The sequence below is a fragment of the Musa acuminata genome, chromosome BXJ1-6, assembly GCF_036884655.1.
Source record: "Musa acuminata AAA Group cultivar baxijiao chromosome BXJ1-6, Cavendish_Baxijiao_AAA, whole genome shotgun sequence".
In the NCBI taxonomy this organism is placed as follows: domain Eukaryota; kingdom Viridiplantae; phylum Streptophyta; class Magnoliopsida; order Zingiberales; family Musaceae; genus Musa; species Musa acuminata.
In genome coordinates, this window is record NC_088332.1 from 45,724,643 (window position 1) to 45,743,279 (window position 18,637).

At 45.6% G+C, this 18,637-nt stretch overlaps 3 protein-coding genes across 3 annotated transcripts; 1 reads left to right on the plus strand and 2 right to left on the minus strand.

Moving 5' to 3' along the window:
* Positions 1-18: 18 nt before the first annotated feature.
* LOC135677346 (GDSL esterase/lipase At1g28650-like) lies at positions 19-1,895 on the minus strand. The gene is made up of 4 exons (XM_065189563.1): positions 1,601-1,895; positions 1,148-1,512; positions 791-1,067; positions 19-372 (listed from the first exon to the last, which is right to left on the minus strand). The coding sequence occupies exons 1-4, from the start codon at positions 1,884-1,886 to the stop codon at positions 104-106; spliced, it is 1,197 nt and encodes a 398-aa protein (XP_065045635.1). The 5' UTR covers positions 1,887-1,895; the 3' UTR covers positions 19-103.
* A 4,234-nt stretch (positions 1,896-6,129) lies between these two features.
* Positions 6,130-12,372, minus strand: LOC135677589 (protein AMEIOTIC 1-like). Its single transcript, XM_065189950.1, has 3 exons — positions 12,312-12,372; positions 7,349-7,440; positions 6,130-7,271 (listed from the first exon to the last, which is right to left on the minus strand). Exons 1-3 carry the CDS (start codon positions 12,370-12,372, stop codon positions 6,135-6,137), a joined length of 1,290 nt encoding a protein of 429 aa, XP_065046022.1. The 3' UTR covers positions 6,130-6,134.
* Positions 12,373-16,820: 4,448 nt separating this feature from the next.
* Positions 16,821-18,456, plus strand: LOC135677590 (transcription factor MTB1-like). Its single transcript, XM_065189951.1, has one exon. It carries the CDS (start codon positions 16,821-16,823, stop codon positions 18,264-18,266), a length of 1,446 nt encoding a protein of 481 aa, XP_065046023.1. The 3' UTR covers positions 18,267-18,456.
* Positions 18,457-18,637: the final 181 nt, after the last annotated feature.

Sequence of the window (18,637 nt, forward strand, 5' to 3'; positions counted from 1 at the left end):
TGGCTGACTAAGCAATCATAAAAATTTAACACAATTAATTTCATGTCCCAGTAACTTGAGGTCGCCGGAGTTTCCTGTCCAAACCGCACATAACAAGTCGACATTAGGATTGAGCGGAGTACTCGTCGTCGGAGTCGAGAACATTCCACTTTATGGTCGGACATGATCGTGAAAGGGAAGGGATGGTGTATGGCCCTAACAGGCCACGAGCGATGACCCGGTAAGCAGCCTCGGTCAGGTGTATTCCGTCCCAGGAGATTTGGGTCGATGGACTGCTGCACACGCCAGCGTCCTTTCCGCACTTGGTGGAGTGGTTGTAGTTGTAGGGACCGCCACCTCCACAGCACGCGGCAAGAGGAAACTTCCCAAATCCTGCACTCAGTCCACGCTGTGTGAGGCAGGCAGGCATGGGTGACCAACACTTGCTATATTAAATTAAATTAAATTAAATTTGCAGTTCATTTATGCAAAGCCTTAGTGACATGTACCACACGATACGGTTTAATATCATCATTGCCACCCAGGCAAAATTATACTTATAAGCCGGTGGTGGTCGGTCATGTTGAGCACTGTATGATTGGAAAACGGCTTGCCTATGTGAGAGGACCGAGAGAGAGAGAGAGAGAGAGAGAGAGACACAGAGAGTTGGGGAGATATCATTTTCCACATGTAACTCAACGCCACCGACCGTTTGGTCTCGATGACATAACATGATATTTCTTAATCACATGGCAAACACATGCAAATAAATAATTGATGGAAAGGAAAGAGGAAGAGAGGAGGAGCGCACCGTATTCCTGGGGAGAGCGGAAGATGGCCATGGCGGCTTCATAGTAATTTGCGTAAATGATGGTCGCCTGCGGATACCGTCGCCGTAGCTGGCTCAGTTCATCAAGGAGGTGGCGGTTGTGGTACATGGAGAACTGGTTCAACCACTCTATGCACCCCGTTCCCGACTCGTAATCCTCGCGCCTGTCGCTCTGGAACATGGTCAAGTAGACGGCGACGCACCCGATCGGGAAGTTCCCCGGCACAATCATGGTTCTCGCCCCGAGTATGATCAGTTCCTGGCGATCGAACTGGATTCGTTAGCCCGATGAAATCAGAGATGTCGACAGCGCAATGGCTAGCCGAGAACCGAGGTCACCTCGATGGCGGAGCCGATGGCGGAGACGACGCCGGGAACGAAGGTCTTGATCTCATCCACGCCTCTTCCTTGGAAGAAGGCGTGGTTGTAATCGTTGCCCCCGATCTCCCCTACCGAGAACAGCGACTCGCTCATCAGATCGCTGCAGTTGGTGGAACAGAGCGACGGCAGCAGATACTTGAACCACTCCAGCTGAACGCTCAACGAGTCGTTGGTCCACGACACCTCCATCCCCTTCGATCTGAAGAATTCGTTGTCGAGCGCGGTGGCTCCGCCGACGGCGAAGTTCGCTCCGTACCTGAAGTCCTCACCGTCGTGCGTGCCGGCGAGGTATGGCTGCACCATCGGCAGTCCAATTGCTTGTGCTGCACGCACCATCGGGCTTCGTCAGCGGAGCCGATGCGTAAAGGAAGAGCGTGGACGCGTGAGAAGCGAATGAAGGGGAACCATTACCGATGAAGTCGAGCATCACTCTTCCGTCGGAGTATCGGCCGGTGGGGTGGTGGAAGAAGGTCTCGCCGTAGGGAAACCGGCCGACGGGGTCGAACCGGTGGGAGTGGAGGCGGTTACCGGTGTCGGCGAGCGAGTCCCCAAAGCTGAAGATGGCGCTGTAGCAGCCGGCGACGAGCATCACGTTGAGGGAAGCGAGGCAGATGGCGAGGAGGAGAAGGTGAGGGCGAAGGCGAAGGCGAAGGCGGAAACCGGAGGCCGGGGAGGCCATTGCCATTGCCATTGCCATAGGAAGCAGGGGTCGGGTTGGGGCCTGGTTGACGGTATAAATAAGCTTGGGACGACAGCGGCTTGTTCAGCCACGCGTCATCATCATCCACCGTCGATTCTTGCAGGGTGGAATGATCTAATTCCGCGTACCGAGGCTGCGGAAGGGGATCGGAAAGAAAAACTTCTGAAGATTGTCATATTGTCATTAAAAAAAAAAGTAAACAATTAATTATGTAATATATATTTAGATTGAATTATTGTCACAATCTAAAAAGTTAATTTCTCATTCGATAATTATGTAATTTATTTATTTATTTTACTTTAAATCAAAGAACAATTTTATGATAATCTGACACCACTTTTAAGTCTGTCTGTATCGACTCAATTTTATTTGTGCATCATGTTGGGATTTTCTAGTATCTTTATGTTAACATGAGACAGACATCGAAGATTAGAGTACAAATCATTTGTTTTCATGTCCGAACACTGTGTTGGGTTGTGGTGAGGCAATGTATGGCATACACGGGTGCGATAGAGCCAACATATAATGGGGGAAAGAATAAGATGACACATGATTTCATCAAATCCCCAAATGATGGCTGCATCATTTGAGCAACGATGACTGACTTCATGAGGTGCGATTGAGCAGACACAACGAGATCAAGTGATTGCGTCGTGCACGGGACTCGAGATCGTGCAGTTTTCTTGCACTCGATCGGTCTAATCGTGCTCTCCCTCGTCGCCAACGTGAGTCGTCTGCACGTAAACTAATGGTTAGAGAAAGGTGGTGTTTGAGTCAACAAAGGTAGCCTCCTCGAGCTTGGAAGGCCTCAAAACTCTTCGACCGTAAGGATCATTTCAATGGATTAGGTCCAAAGTCATGGAGAGACAAGTGGGATGGTATGGTAGGTGAGAGACATCGACCTTTTTGTTCTGTAAGAACCTAAAGATATGTTGTTTTGGTGACGACGATTATTTGGCCATCTCTTCTCACGTACGCAAACATCGGATCTAAAATTAGCACTAAGCATATTACAATTTATTTATAAATCAATTATTGTATTAATATTCAGGCTTTTTATTTGCAAATTTGGGTGGTCAGAGGTTGGGTTGGTGAGAAAATTATGTCTGCTTGCCAAGTCCACATCTTTTTGGTAAGAAAAAGACCATAAACTTTGTCTTGTCTTCATGTTCCACATTAATGTTTAGGAGATTTAAGTTTGCCTTGGCACATCCACATGGAACAGATATGGGAGATTAAATCTCAACTTGTGGTGGTGGATTGGTGTATCCAGTCTTTTCTGCGCCGTTAACAATTTTCTGTTCCTTATTTGTTAGGATATCGCTTCATTGAATACGAGTAAATAGAATTTAATATTTAGTTCGATTTGATATCGTCTTCTCGGATTTGAGATAAATACGATTCAAAAGTTTGATATACAGTTCGATTTAAGTCCAAAAATTTTCATTTTTGATAGAAGAAATCTTATTATATTATCATAAAATATTTTCATTGTTGCAAGTCTATTAAATCTATGTGTGCTGCCAGCATCCCCGTATGTGATTCATGTATTGTATAATGAATTACAACTTGAGAGTTATATTAAAATCCCAACTTCCAAATGATAGGAATATATATACGATGCTTCGATTTTTTGTACAACTAAGATACTTAAGTATCGAAGAAACATAGCCACCCAAGTTATAAATTAATTTCACTTACCATACATACTATAAAAGTAACTTAAATTTGCCAATACAATTCACATGTTAAGCCACCTGCATTGGAGATCAAGCTGGATGGATATATGATGATGGGTCTTTAACGTCACGATGATGTATGTCATTTTATTAAGCAATTTATGGCAGGGGAAGTAGAATTAGAATTATTGTGGGGGAATTGAGGTAGTTGGTGCAACCAATTGGTGGGACATATATACATCCTCATGGAGACTTGAAAATATATAATATCGATTTGGGAGTAGAATTGCATAAACAGAATGCATGTGCGTGCGTGATAGAAATGCATAAAATTTTCTTCAGCCATCATTATCATCATCATTTCGTGGTTTTTTGTTTTTCTACCTTCCGAATTATGTAGTCACCGGCTATCTATCTCAATCGTTCCCATAATAAGGACGAATTGGGTCACTTTCATAGTCAAATATCCATTTTCATTAAGGAATTAGTGTTACGTTTAGAGATGTTAAGTTCAGAACCGACTTCATTGTCGCCGATGCGGTGTGGGGTGGATCAGAGCCCACGCAGATACATGCACAATCTGCACTCTGAAAAAGACACTAAATAGTACCAGGGAAAGCGGTCTGGCAGCTGCATACCTGAGTAGTACCTGCTGTCTGCACCCACGCAGTATCCAGCCGAGCTTAGCAAATTCCCTGTTTGGAGCAGACAAGCTGCTTGTGCCTGCCATTGCTGCCCTCCTCCTGCACCATTCTTTCTGATCACAAACAAGTTCCTCATTATTTTTTTATTCTGGGAAACAAATAAAAAGACTTTCTTCTGATGACGATAAATCATATGTTGGTTAGAAACACAACAACAAGGTACTAATTAGTGCATCAACACTTGTATCCTTGACAAAGCCTCTGTAGTTTTGCTTCCCAAGGCTTCCGAAACTTTTATGCACAGATAGATGTCGTAGACAACAGAGGCAAGGGAGGCAGTTAGGGGATGATGCTACATCAGCTCTTTTTGTTGTTCCATGTTACTATATGCTTCGCAGGGTAAGGTATGCTAGCTAAGGTGGACGATTAAGAGAAGCTAAGCAGCAGTGGAGCTACTAAACGTTGATTAATATGAATGGGTAAGTAATGTCTCTAGAAAAGATGCATTGGTTCACTGGTAGGTGGTGGAGGGCGTGGCGAGGGATAAATCCGTGGTGATGTTGCTTCTTCCTCCCTTGTGTGCATTCCAGTTAGAAGCCGCGGTTGCTGACTCTGATCTCATGTTTCCCTCCGGCTCATCCCCTACGCCAGGCAGCATTGTTGGCGAAGATGTTGTCTGCGCCCAAACCTGCATCAGAATGTTAGAGCACTCTCCGTTTCCTCTGAGAGAGAGAGAGAGAGAGAGAGAGAGAGAGAGAGAGAGTACGCGAGCAACCATGTGATGGTACACAACGGAAGGGCAGCTGTTGTGGGAGCTGCCTGTTTGCTGCAGCTGCAGACTGCAGTAGGGAGGAGGAGGCGGGGGGACCGCCACGACCTCTGGGGGACGTGTCAGGACTGGGGACGTCGGAGAAGGCAGCAGGAGGAGTCTGGGGGCCGAGGTGGCGGATGAGGCCGAGGGAGGTGTGGGGACACCACCCATCAGCATCAGGTGCTCCTCTATGGCCGCTGTCGTCATGGCCATCGTGGTGGTCATCATGGTGTTGGGGACCAACACAGGGCCCTGGGAACGCAGCTCCCCTCCGCCGCCGCCGCCGCCAGTGGCGCTGCCATTGTTGCTGCTCCACATGTCCGGCCACAGGAATGTCCCCTGCGGCTTGCAGATCCTGAACCCACTCCGGCGCGCCCCCGCCTTATTGTTGTTTGTGGTGGTGCTCTTGCTACTCTTACTAGTACCGATGGTGGTAATGGTTTGGTTGGTTATGTTGCTGCTGCTGTTGTTATTGGTGTCGTTCGTGGTACTGTCAGTGGTGTTGTTGCTGTTGCTGGCGTCTCCATTTCTCTTCTTCTCATTCCCCTCCTGCTTCATGGCGACATCTTCTTCGTACTGCATTCCCCTGTCTTCTCTCATTACCTCTATCTCCATGTTCTTGTTTTCCTGCTCCTTCATGAGTCGGATCTCTTCCTGCATCACCCAGCAAACAATCAAAAGGTGCATGCGTAGTGTCGAACGTATTCCGTGGAAATTAGTAAAACAACCGATCTTTGAAGTGCTACATGGATTCAAAGTAAAAGCTGCTTGTACAACCAAACGGAAAACTTCCGCATACCTTCAAGCCCTGCAAACAATTGTAAATGACACTTATTTCTTCATCAAGCTTCTTACTCCTTTCAATAAAACTACTGTAGTCCTCCTGATAATCAATTACGCATATTGCTGAGTCGAGAGTCATCAATAAGCTACTAATAAATGAGGAAGCAAATTCACGCATGTGGTATCCTATATTAGTTTACTCTCATGTGCCCATTGATGTGTATTATTACTCTTTGCCAGCTTTCAGTGAAACGGTCCAGAAGACAAACATGCATGTGATTAAGAAAAAGCACAGCTAAAACGACCTTTTCGACTTCCTTCGGTGAGCTCAGCTGCTCCAAATCCCTGCATGTGCCACGTTCATTTCACCAAACAAGTAAATGAACCATGTGTATGTGTGAGAGAGCGAGTGTGCGTGTGTGTGTGTGTGTGTGAGAGACAGAGAGAGAGAAAGGTACCTCTTGAGAATTAATATTTCCTCTCTGAGTTGTTTTATCACAGGCTTGCACGCACCACCGCAGGCGCACGCAGACGTGGCATCGCCAGGCTTCCACCCTGGCGGAGGGACCCAGTAGGGATCCACCACCCCGGCCTTCCGGCGGTCCTCAACCAGGTCCGCCGGCTCCAGCCAGTACTCCATCACCCCCTCCGAGTTGTGCCGCCGGCGGAACCGCTCGGTGCCGTTCATCACGACTTTGCCCGCCATGTGCTTCAGCAGATGATCCAGGAGCCCCGTGTCCCCAATGTGCTTCCTCGCCTCCTCCCTCAGCGCCTGCCGCATGATGGGCTTCCCGAGCCCGGCCTTCTTCACCTTCATGATTTCCAGCAGCTTCATCTCTGCTGCCTCGTACCTCTCGGAAGACCACCGGTCCCTGCTCCCCTTCCCCTTTTGCTGCTCCTTCACGCACCTCCACTTATCCTCGTTGTCGCGCCGAGGTTTTGTCTTCTTCTCACCCTTCTTTCCCCTTTGTTTCTCCTTCTTCTTCTCCGTCTCCTCCTCCTCGACGACCTCCCGTTTTCTTTTCTTTTCATGTTGCTGCTCCTCGTCTTTCTGATCGGACATCGATAAAGACATCTCGCGGTGCCTCCCAATGTACTTAACCTTTCTTCGGATCCCCCAGCCAAGAAAGCCTGCGCGCTTGATGGTCAACAGGCAGTTTCCAACTGGCGACGCTCGCTTACCGATCTCGTCTTCTGCCGTTACTGATCCGATGGGCACCATAGGCAGGGGGAACTCGTGCAGGTTGGAAGTCGACAGCCAGAAACTCTCCAGGTGCTTCTGTTCTTCCAGCTCTGACTGGGGCACTGGCCGTCGGAGTATCCTTCCCGCCTGGTTCGAGCTCATGACGAACCTCTCGTCCAGCTCCGGATCACGGCCAGGCTCCGGTGAAATCGCGAAGTAGTTCCGCAGCGCGAGCGTGCTTGGGAAGCTAACCGTTACGTCCAGCTTCGTCGCCTCGCCCACCTATGTTCCAATCACAAACACTAAGCAAGCATTTACAGTACAAACAAGAACAGCTAAAACGACGGAAATTTTGAAACCTTTACGACTCGAATGGCTTTCAGCTGGATCGGGGACTTGGGGGGAAGCATTTCATGATCGATCTCGTAGAAGGCGCCGAGCTCGAACACTCCTGCGAAACAAATCGAAACACCATATAATGCTCAGCTCGACTTCACCGATTCCCCAAAATGCCCACATCTGTTTAATCGTTGCATTGCTCTTCAGGAGGGTATTGTAGGAACAGAGGAATAAGAGGAGAGAGAGTGTGTGTGCGCGCGCGCGCGCGGGCGTCATGATGAGAATTGGCATCAGGCATGGGTATGCATGGTTCGTACCGTTGCATGGGTCTGCATCGCTCGAATTGGCATCGGGCAGCGCCTCCCTTCCCAAAGCCGACCGCCCTCGCTGCTCCGAGTCATTCCTTTTCGAGTAATAATACTTCAGCTGTCCCCGCAAGCAGACAAGAACATCATGTTAATATCATCATCATCATCACCATCATTTCCCATTTGTGGAACAAACAAATCAGATCTTTTGACATTCGAGTACAAACAGCAGCGCTTTCCTTCCCTGATGCGAGCAGATGCGGCCCACATGAGCTCACAGTCTCACCAGTCACAACGCAGGTGATGCAGCGGGTATATACGTGGTAAAGGTGGACAGGTATTGCTTGCACTAGTCGCGTCGTCATCATCACAAGCGCTCCCTCCCGTTTCTGTTTGTTCACCTTAGAACGAGAATATACGATCTCCTCGTGGTGATAACGACCTCCCAACACCGCCCAAATTACAAACCCAAGTCATCACCATTCCCACCTAAATCTGGATCGTCCGATCACACCCGATCCGCCCTAGTATCTTGATCCGACGGTTCCGATCCTTCCTCATAAAAGATGGCGAAGAAATAGAAGATATCTTTTTCTTCCTGCCTCTTTTCTTTTTAGTTTTGATCAAAGACTTAGGTTTTGCGGGGGGAAAAAAGGAAGAATCATACCGTACTACTCGCCGAAGCGGCAAGCGCAGCAGCAGCAGCAGCTTCCATGCTCTATTCTTCTTTTTGTCTTCCTTTGGTCCGGGACTTGGAAAAGGCACAAATAGGAGGTTTTTATGATCTCTGCAAGAACTCACGAACTGAGAGAGAGAGAGAGAGAGAGAGAGAGAGAGAGAGGACAGAAAAGAAGCATCAGAAGGAAATGGTTTGTAGGTCATAAAGAAAGCACGCCTTGACTCGTGGTGAGTCCGGCGAAGAAATAGAAACGAACAAAATAGTTGAAGACTGGAAGATTTAAGCGTTTGCAGTGCTTCCCTCGAACTCAGATCATCTTAGGCAACTGTATGTAATATGTTCTTAATTTCCTAGTGAGTATAAGAAGATAAAGTGGGACGGATGTGCAGATCAAGTGGCATTACATGGATCAGTAAAAAGAAGGACGTGATGAACTAATCAGGTCCTGGTCAGCGCAAAGAACTCAGAGTTCGCATTTGAAGTCAAAAGAAAGCTACTAATCGGAGTTCAGAGTCTTCCAAAAACCGAAGAAAAAGAAACGAATGCGGTACGATACATTAACCAAAACAAGGGGAGAAAAGGAAAGCTATCAAGAATGCGGACGGACCTTTTCCCGGGGCGCCTCCATCCGGCACGATCGGATCCGATCGGATAGACCACTACGAACAAGCAAAGCAAAGAAAGCGTATTTCCATCATCAGCTCACGGAGAGAATACAACGCACGAAGATCAAAGAACGGAACAGAATACTGCAAGAAAGAAAGAAAAAAAACAAGAAATAAGCTAAATCGAGCTGAATTCGAGGGAAGAGGGAGAGGAGCACCTCAGAAGAAGCGATCTTGGGAGCTTCTTTGTGGATCCGGATGAAGAAATCCGGAGCCCTCTTCTCTTTGATTCCTCTTTGTCTTCTCCTTCTTCGTCACGAGGAGAGGGGAGGAGAGAAGACGAGCTTAGAACTGGTGTTTGTTGCGGACCATTCTTCTGACGAGCGTGAGAAGAGAGGGGGCCGAGGTAGTTATATAGAGGAATGCGCCTTAGTACAACAGTTTTCCACTTACCTCTCTAGTTTACCAGTTGATGATTGGAGGATTTTAGAGCTCGTTCCTGGGCCCACCATAGTGCAGTTAATCGGGTCGGATGGGTGTTTTGGTGCGCGACATCATCCCAAAAACGAGTTACTTTGCGATAATAGATAGGAAGAAGAGGGATAATTTCCTTGGACACGTGCCCCGCTCACGTGCTGCGGCCAGCGTTTGGGGTAATTGTGCGTCGCCTTTTGGATGACGGTTCGACCCTCCAAAACTCTATGGAACTACGATTTCACCCCTCATAATTAAAATATGAACTATCAATGACAAATTCTCGAAAAAATGCCTATAAACTTTGAGAATTTCCTATAATGCGGCCCACCTTTGAAAAATTTTCATAAGCGACTCTAATCATATGAAAAGATCATTTTATCCTGTCGGATCTATTGTTGTCTCCTTCTTCTTGCGTTACAGTCGTCATCCTCCTTGTGCCTACATCGAATCAAAGGCAATCGTGGGCATCAATGCTAATTCTAGTCGTCCTAAATGAACCCTAGGGGCAAAAAATGTGTGGAGGAGGTTGGTCGGTAGGGTTAGTACACACATGAAGACGCATACGATTATGAGAAGGGAGAGGACGACTAATTAAGTCAGCTCATGCACGAAAGCACATGTGGCTAGGGGAGGAGAGAGGACGACCGATGAGATTAGCTCGTGAGCAAAAACGTAGATGGCCAGGGGCGGTTGGTTGACAAGGCAAAGGGGGTGATGGGCTAAGTGGAGGGCAATGGCTGATAGAGATATGGTGGTCATTTTTTAAAAATATATAATTTTTTTTAAGTTATGACACTTTACAAGAAATTTTTTAACTGACCTTTTAAAATTCACTCGATTATCAATCTACAAATAAAAAAATCATAGAGGAGTAATATTTCATTAATTAGTTAAACTTGTATCATAAAAAGGGTTATCACGATAATTTCATATATTGGGATGAATAATGTATTCTAATAAATATCTAATTCTATTTATTATTTAAATATAAAATATAAAATCAATATTTTAAGTATTATTTTGAATGCTTAAATGACAATATCATAAATTAAAATTTTATACAGTAAATACGAAAATTATGAAACTTTTGAACTTTAAAGAGGGATTTATATGCTATATTAGTTTAAATATAGAGGGAAAAAATAGCGACATATGAATGTATTCATACAATTAATTTTTTTTTTCTCTATCTAATTGTTTATGAATGAAAATTTTCTTTAGTTTATCATATTTAGTAATTACGCCGATTCATCTCAACATTTCAACACGCTTACATTAACTTCTTATATATGTTTGTTTTGCTAATCTTCCAATATCTCGATCATCAAGAAAATATGGTTAGCATTACAACTATCTTATTATTAGTTATACTCTTGTTTCTAAATGGGAAGAACACAAAGAATTGTATTGGGCTTTGAAATCTTTTGAGGTTGGGACTTGCAATAACCATAAATGAAAGGGTGAAAATGTCATTGTAACGTCAATAAGGAGAAATTGTTGAAGGAGAATAAACAAAGAATTAAGAATAGAAGCAATAATAATAATAATAATAATAATAATAATAATAATTTCTACAATGGGTTTAAATAGATGCATGTAAAAGATCTAAGCAATTTCTTGCTTAGTATTTATAAGATGTATTCACATTATTAAAGATGTGTTTACACTATATATGATGTGCTTATGCTATATAATAAAAATATTTCAATTAGGTAATATTTAATAAGAAAAAGGTTGGCTCAATTAATTAAGAGAATCCTTAACTTAATTGGTAACATATTGGAAATTTTCAACACCACTATCATCGGATGGCAGCAATTTGGCAAATCAATCAAAAACATTGTACAATTCAAGCAAAATGGAGTTTGGGTCTCTGGTGGAGATTCTCACCTCTCTTGTCCTATCCTGCCATGAGCCAAAGAAGCAGGAATTGCCTCAGCAGCAAACTTTGACCTGGGAGAAGATGATGCAAATTAATCCCCATCTACGATAACCCAATCGAGAACAAGCAGAGAGATGCCATGGAGGGAGTAAAATCTCTCTCTCTCTCTCTCAGACACACACACAACTCTCTCAGTTAGATATCCACCTGCATAGACTTCTACAGAGTGATGCGTTTTCTTCCTTCTGCTGCTGTTTTAGATGACTGAAATATTGTCATGGAGGGAAGAACATGTAAATCTTACGTGAGAACAATAGTCACAAGTCTAATAATAATGTTGCATCATTGACAAAAACTATGCTCATCACTACTCGGGGCTGTTGAATTAATGGCCCTTCGTAATTGAAACTTTTGTCCTTGCACCGGTTATCATCGTATGCCTCTCTCTTCCTTTGGGTGAGTACAGGCCATCTTCTATCTGGGGCTTGCTTTACTTTCCTCTCAACAAAGATTTCAATGAAGAAAAGAGATTCCTTCACCAAAGTTTACAGTGAGAATGGACCATCCATGCGCTGCAATTGATGCAGATCAATAAGATCTGCAGATGTGTGAATCTTGTGCTGAGATATATTTATTGCTGATATTATGATTTGCAGCAATCTTTCAGAAAGCATAATGCATCACAGTGGTTCATATGACAACAGCTGCACCTCCTCCTTTCTTTCTTTCTTTCTTTCTTTCTTTATTTCTCTCAATTACTGTTAAATAATTTTCAGTAAATATAATCTTTAATAACAAGTTGGTAAGGTGGAGTTTTATAAATTTAATAACTTATAATAATAAGTTATATGATATTCATATGTAAGTTCAAACTTGAGATCTATCATTTATTTAATATAATAATAATCAATTCGGATATCTCAACATAAACAAATGGCTAAGGTTATAATAGTGAAATGTTTACAGGTAAAAATGAGCCTCATTAAATCCTGCATCCTGTGGCGCAGGTAACCGCACCTACTAGTCCGTTACCGTCCCCGTCTACCCGTGTCAGAACCACTTGCGCCTTGTCGCAGCCCTCTGGGCCCACCATCACGATAGGGTACGGACGACCTTGCAAGTTACACTGGATCCGATCCAACCAACACAAGGACCCAGCCCGAAATGGACGGCCGGTAGATCCGAGTTCGTGCAAACGGACGGTCTGATGTGAAGAGTGCTTCTACAATATCTTTTACAATGTAGCTTTGATCAAATCTATCTCTGGTCCGCTAGCCATCTCATCACGCAGCCCGCACGTAAGTCGCCTTCCTTCTTCCCGATCGCCATTTCTCGCGCTCTGCGCCGCTTACCACGTCCGCGATCACGTCGCTATGATTACGTCGCAAGAGCACCTCCGTCCTATCTCGTTGTTCATCCGCTTCAAAACTTCCCAGTTTCTGCAGTTGCGTTGAGTTCCTAATCCTTTTGCTTTGCTGTTGGGAAGTGGATGAGGTGGGAGACAGGGATGGGCTCTCGCTGCTCCGAAGAGGACCGTGCGGAGGCGGCAGCAGTCCTAGGCGGCCGAGCTCTTGACTTCTTTCTGGCCGGAAGCCACGTGTCCTCCTCCGATCATCTCGATGCCGTCGGCGAAGGCGTGCCCGACCTCCAGACCAAGCTCCAGAGCCTCGTCGAGTAATGGGGATATAAACTGGAATAACCTTTGTATGGGAACAAATACTAGAAGACCAAAATACGCAGCGGAATAAAATGGAAACACAATCAAACAGAACACCAAGATATACGTGGAAAACCCCTTCAATGTGAAGGGTAAAAACCACGGGGCAAACTAGAGATAATCCACTATGAGAATAATGAATATACAAATCTCAATCTCTTGCCCAAAACCCAAGCAACAACCACAAGAGAATAACTGGGATACAAGGATCACGTTACTGCCCACAATATCTAAAACCTCCTAAGTAATCACAGCAAGAGCCTACTGTAGATTTGATCTAACCTGAGATGAGAACACTGCTAGATGATTGTGAACAGTCTCTCTGCGTTGTCCTTGTCTTCTTCCCTTTCTTTCTCTTCCTCTTCTGCCTTGTTCTCCTTCTTCTCTTTGGAATCTCGTCGCTACAAAGATCTACCTCGTTGCTGCCTTTTTATAGCTTTAATCTGCATCTAAAACGCAGCCACCACACCCCCCTAATCTTAATTAGGGTTAGGTTAAGAGGGGGTGTGGGCCGTGGGCTGATAAAGCCCACATGGGCTGAATATGGGCCATCAGCCCAACAACCTCCCCCTTCAGCCCATAAGGGAGGCTGTCCCATGACTCCTCAATGTGAAGCCATGCCGACCAACTGTCGGCATATCTCCTGTCTTTCTTTTGGTAAAGTCTTCGTCAACATGTCTGCTTCGTTGTCATCTGTATGAATTTTCTGAAGCTGCAACTGCTTCTCTTTCTGCTCACTCTCAACTGCTTCCTGGTAATTCTCTAGTTCACCTGCATCAGTAAGCATTACATACTCATCTGTAGAGTATCTTCTGGAAGGTTGACGTTGTCTAGAAGATCTTCTCAATTGAGGTTCTGCGGGAACTTGCTCTCCTACTTCTTCTTGCTCAACATGTCCTGTAGGTAAATCAATATCAGGCTCTACACTATTTTCCTGCACATCTCCCCCATCACCCTGATATACTGGAGGAATAACTGGGTCACAATCTGCTAATCTTTCTACAGAAGTCTTGGCTGGTGCTTTCTTCTTCAAATCCTCAAAGGTTTGATCCTCAAAGAAGACCACATCTCTACTCTTGAACACCTTCTGCTTTTCTGGATCCCAAAGCCTGTAACTAAACTGATCATGTGAGTAACCAAGAAAAATACATTCTTTAGACTTACCATCTAGCTTGGACCTCTCATTATCTGGAACATGTGCAAATGCACGACAACCAAACACTCTCAAATGCCTGTAGGAAACATCTTTTCCTGACCATACATGCTCTGCAACATCACCATCTAGGGCTGTACATGGTGATAAGTTGATCACATCAACTGCAGTCCTCAAAGCCTCATCCCAAAACCTTTTGGGTAGCTTGGCCTGTGAAAGCATACATCTGATCTTTTCCATGATGGTGCGGTTCATCCTCTCTGCAATTGCATTATGCTGAGGTGTACCAGGAACTGTCATCTCATGTTGGATCCCATGCGACCTGCAATAGTCATTAAACAATCTCATATACTCACCACCATTATCTGATCTTATGCATTTTAATTTCCTTTCTGTCTCCCTTTCAACCCTGGCATGAAACTCTTTGAAGACATTAATAACCTGATCTTTGGTCTTCAAAGCATAAGCCCAAACTTTCCTGGAAAAATCATCTATAAAAGTGACAAAATAAAGTGCACCACTTATACCAAGAACATCAACAGATCCACCAGGAGTTTTTGTCCTCAAAGGACCACATACATCTGTATAAACACGGTCTAAGGCATGCATTTTTCTAGACAAAGCAGCACTAGCAAATGAAACTCTATGTTGTTTACCAGCCAAACAATCAATACAAGGGTTCAGATGTATACCTCTGAGATCTGGTAATACCTCTCTCTTGGAAAGAGCTTGCAGCCCCTTCTCGCTCATGTGTCCCAATCGCCTATGCCACAACTCCATACTGAAGTCTTTCTCTGTAGCATTTAACTGCTCACCATAAGCTTTAGCCTGCAACCTGTACAAAGTATGACATTTCTTTCCATTAGCTATAACAAGAGAACCCTTACTGAGCTTCCATTGCCCTCTGTGAAATCTGCTTTCATACTCTTCATCATCTAGTCTTCCAACTGAAATTAAATTTAGCATCAAGTCAACCACATGCCTCACATCCTTAAGTACCAACTTGCAGCCAAGGTTGGTCTTTAAATGGATATCACCCATGCCAATGATGTCTGCTGTGCCATAGTTGCCCATCTTGACAACACCAAAGTTTCCAGACCTGTATGTAGCAAAAAACTCCCTCCGTGGTGTAGCATGATAAGAAGCACCTGTGTCAATCACCCACTCAAGATCCTGACACACACAAGAAAAAATATCATCAGAATGAGACAAAATCAAATAATCACCACCCTGCACTGTAGCTGTAGTATTATCCTTTGACTCTGTAGACTCCACTTCTTTTCCCTTTTTCTTGTTCTTCTTAGGTTGCTTACATTGGTTCTTGTAATGTCCTTTCTCACCACAGTTATAGCAAACAATATCTTTTCTTGATCTTGACTTGCTCCTACCCATACGTGAACTGCTTCTAGACTTTGACCTTCCTCTGTTCTCTGAGATAAGTGCATGTGAATCATTCTGAGATGTTGCCGAACTTTTTCTTCTCAACTCCTCATTCAACAAACTGCTTGTTACTTGACTCATAGTGACAATACCATCTGGCGCAGAATTACTAAGGGAAACCACCAGTGTCTCCCAACTTTCTGGTAATGAACTGAGAAGTAACAATGCCTGCAACTCATCATCAAGAGACATTCTCATAGAGGATAACTGGTTAGTAATACTCTGCATTTCATTCAAATGCTCAGCAATAGAAGCACCCTCTCTATATTTTAGGTTCACAAGTTTTCTGATCAAAAAAGCTTTGTTGCCAGCTGTTTTTCTTTCATAGAGACTTTCCAATTTTTTCCAAAGAGAATATGCAGAAATTTCAGTAGAAACATGGTGAAATACACTATCATCAAGCCACTGTCTAATAAATCCAATTGTTTTTCGATCTAACCTCTTCCACTCATCATCTATCATAATTGTAGGTTTTGCACTATCCCCTTGCAAAGGTCCATACAAATCTTTGCAATACAAGAGATCTTCCATTCTTGGTTTCCATATCATCCAATTATTTCCATTCAAACTAATCATGCGAGAAATATTACTGGCCTCCATGTTCAAATACAAAAATTAAATCACCAAAATCCCGCTCTGATACCAGTTGATGGGGATATAAACTGGAATAACCTTTGTATAGGAACAAATACTAGAAGACCAAAATACGCAGCGGAATAAAATGGAAACACAATCAAACAGAACACCAAGATATACGTGGAAAACCCCTTCAATGTGAAGGGTAAAAACCACGGGGCAAACTAGAGATAATCCACTATGAGAATAATGAATATACAAATCTCAATCTCTTGCCCAAAACCCAAGCAACAACCACAAGAGAATAACTGGGATACAAGGATCACGTTACTGCCCACAATATCTAAAACCTCCCAAGTAATCACAGCAAGAGCCTACTGTAGATTTGATCTAACCTGAGATGAGAACACTGCTAGATGATTGTGAACAGTCTCTCTGCGTTGTCCTTGTCTTCTTCCTTTTCTTTCTCTTCCTCTTCTGCCTTGTTCTCTTTCTTCTCTTTGGAATCTCGTCGCTACAAAGATCTGCCTCGTTGCTGCCTTTTTATAGCTTTAATCTGCCTCTAAAACGCAGCCACCACACCCCCTAATCTTAATTAGGGTTAGGTTAAGAGGGGGTGTGGGCTGTGGGCTGATAAAGCCCACATGGGCTGAATATGGGCCATCAGCCCAACATCGAGGGCCACGGCTCGGTGTGGGCCTGCGCAGTCTTCTGGCAGATCTCCCGGTCCCGGTCCGGCGAGTTGGTCCTCAGATGGGGTGACGGCCACTGCCGCGAGCTTGTCTCCGGCGTTGACGACGATGGCACCAACGGTCGGTACCCCCAGGGCGCCGGTCCCCTTCATCGGATGCGGAAGCGGGTGCTCGAGCGGCTCCACGTGCTCTCCGGCGGTTCCCACGAGGAAAACTACGCGCTCTGCCGCGACCGGCTCGCCGACTCCGAGATGTACTTCCTGGCGTCCATGTACTTCTTGTTCCACCCTGGCGACGGCGCGCCGGGGAGGGCTCTGCTCTCCGAGAATCACATATGGATCCCGGAGACGGCGTTCCCGGGTGCCGATTACTTCGTCCGGGCTTTCCTCGCGAGGACCGCCGGTTTCCGGACCGTCGTGCTCATACCGATCGACGCGGGCGTGCTCGAATTGGCCTCCTTTGATGCGGTTCCGGAGAGCCCCGACGAGTTGCATAGGATCAGGGCCGTCTTCGGCCACGACCTGAACAAAGGGGCCGCAGCGGCGTCAGGCGAGACGGAACGCCGCGGCGCCACATGTTCGTCATCACATTCTCGCTTCGGCGACGCCGTCCGCCAGCATCCAAAGATCTTCGGCAAGGATTTGAACGTCGCGCCGGCGCAGATGAGCATGAAGGTGCCGAATTGGAATCTAAACCACAGCGTCGAGGAAGCGACGCCAGTTCACGAAGCGTGTTTGCGTCATGGTAGTGGCGTTGCCAGGGAGGAGGACCCTGTGACGAACCAATTCCTGGCTGAGAAGCAGCAGCAGCCGAAGCCACAGTGTTCTAGCAGCAAGTCGACGGGTCGCTTGGGAACCCCAGCGACGCCGGAGGACCGTAAGCCGAGAAAGAGGGGCCGCAAGCCGGCCAACGTGAGAGAAGAGCCTCTCAACCACGTGGAGGCGGAGCGTCAGAGGAGGGAGAAGCTTAACCAAAGGTTCTGCGCTCTGAGAGCTGTGGTGCCCAACGTCTCCAAGACTGACAAGGCATCCCTGCTCGCCGACGCCATAGCGTACATCACCGAGATGCAGAGGAAGCTTAAGGAGATGGAGGCAGAGAAGGAGATGCTGCGGCAACCTGCATTCATGGATCACGACAACCACACGCATCGCCCCATGCTCAACGTGGAATTCGTGCAGGACGAGCTGATGGTCCGAGTGAACTGCCCATCGCACACGCATCCTGTCTCAGGAGTCATCCGAGCTCTCGACGAGTCACACATCACCGTGGTGGAATCGAAGGTCGTCGTGAGCGACGACACAGTGATGCACACGTTTGTGGTGGAGTCCCAGCAATTGACGAGGGAGAAGCTACTCGCTGCTATTACTCGTGAGGTTAACAGAAGGAAGCCGCAGTGTTTGAGCCTGTGACCCACAGGTTGCTGCTGCCATTGTTGCAGTCTTCGGCTCCTTCAGCATGATCTTTCCATGTCTGTGATCACAAGCAGATTTGTTCTGGTTCTTATCGGTCATAGTCTTCAAAAAGGGAACATGTATGAATCTCCAAATTCTGGACAGATAGTTCTACTCAAATTCAGGTTAGCTTGATTATTTTCTTTAATGAATTATATCTATCTATCTATCTATCTGGAAATGGATAAGCGATGTGCTTTGGGTCTTCGAAGAACATGGGATCCACTGACCTGACATCAGCTGCTATATAAGTTGGATCTGCTTCCTGTCTTGCCAGCTACTTGTGCACACAAAAAACACATGCATTATTGGATGACAGCACATGTGCC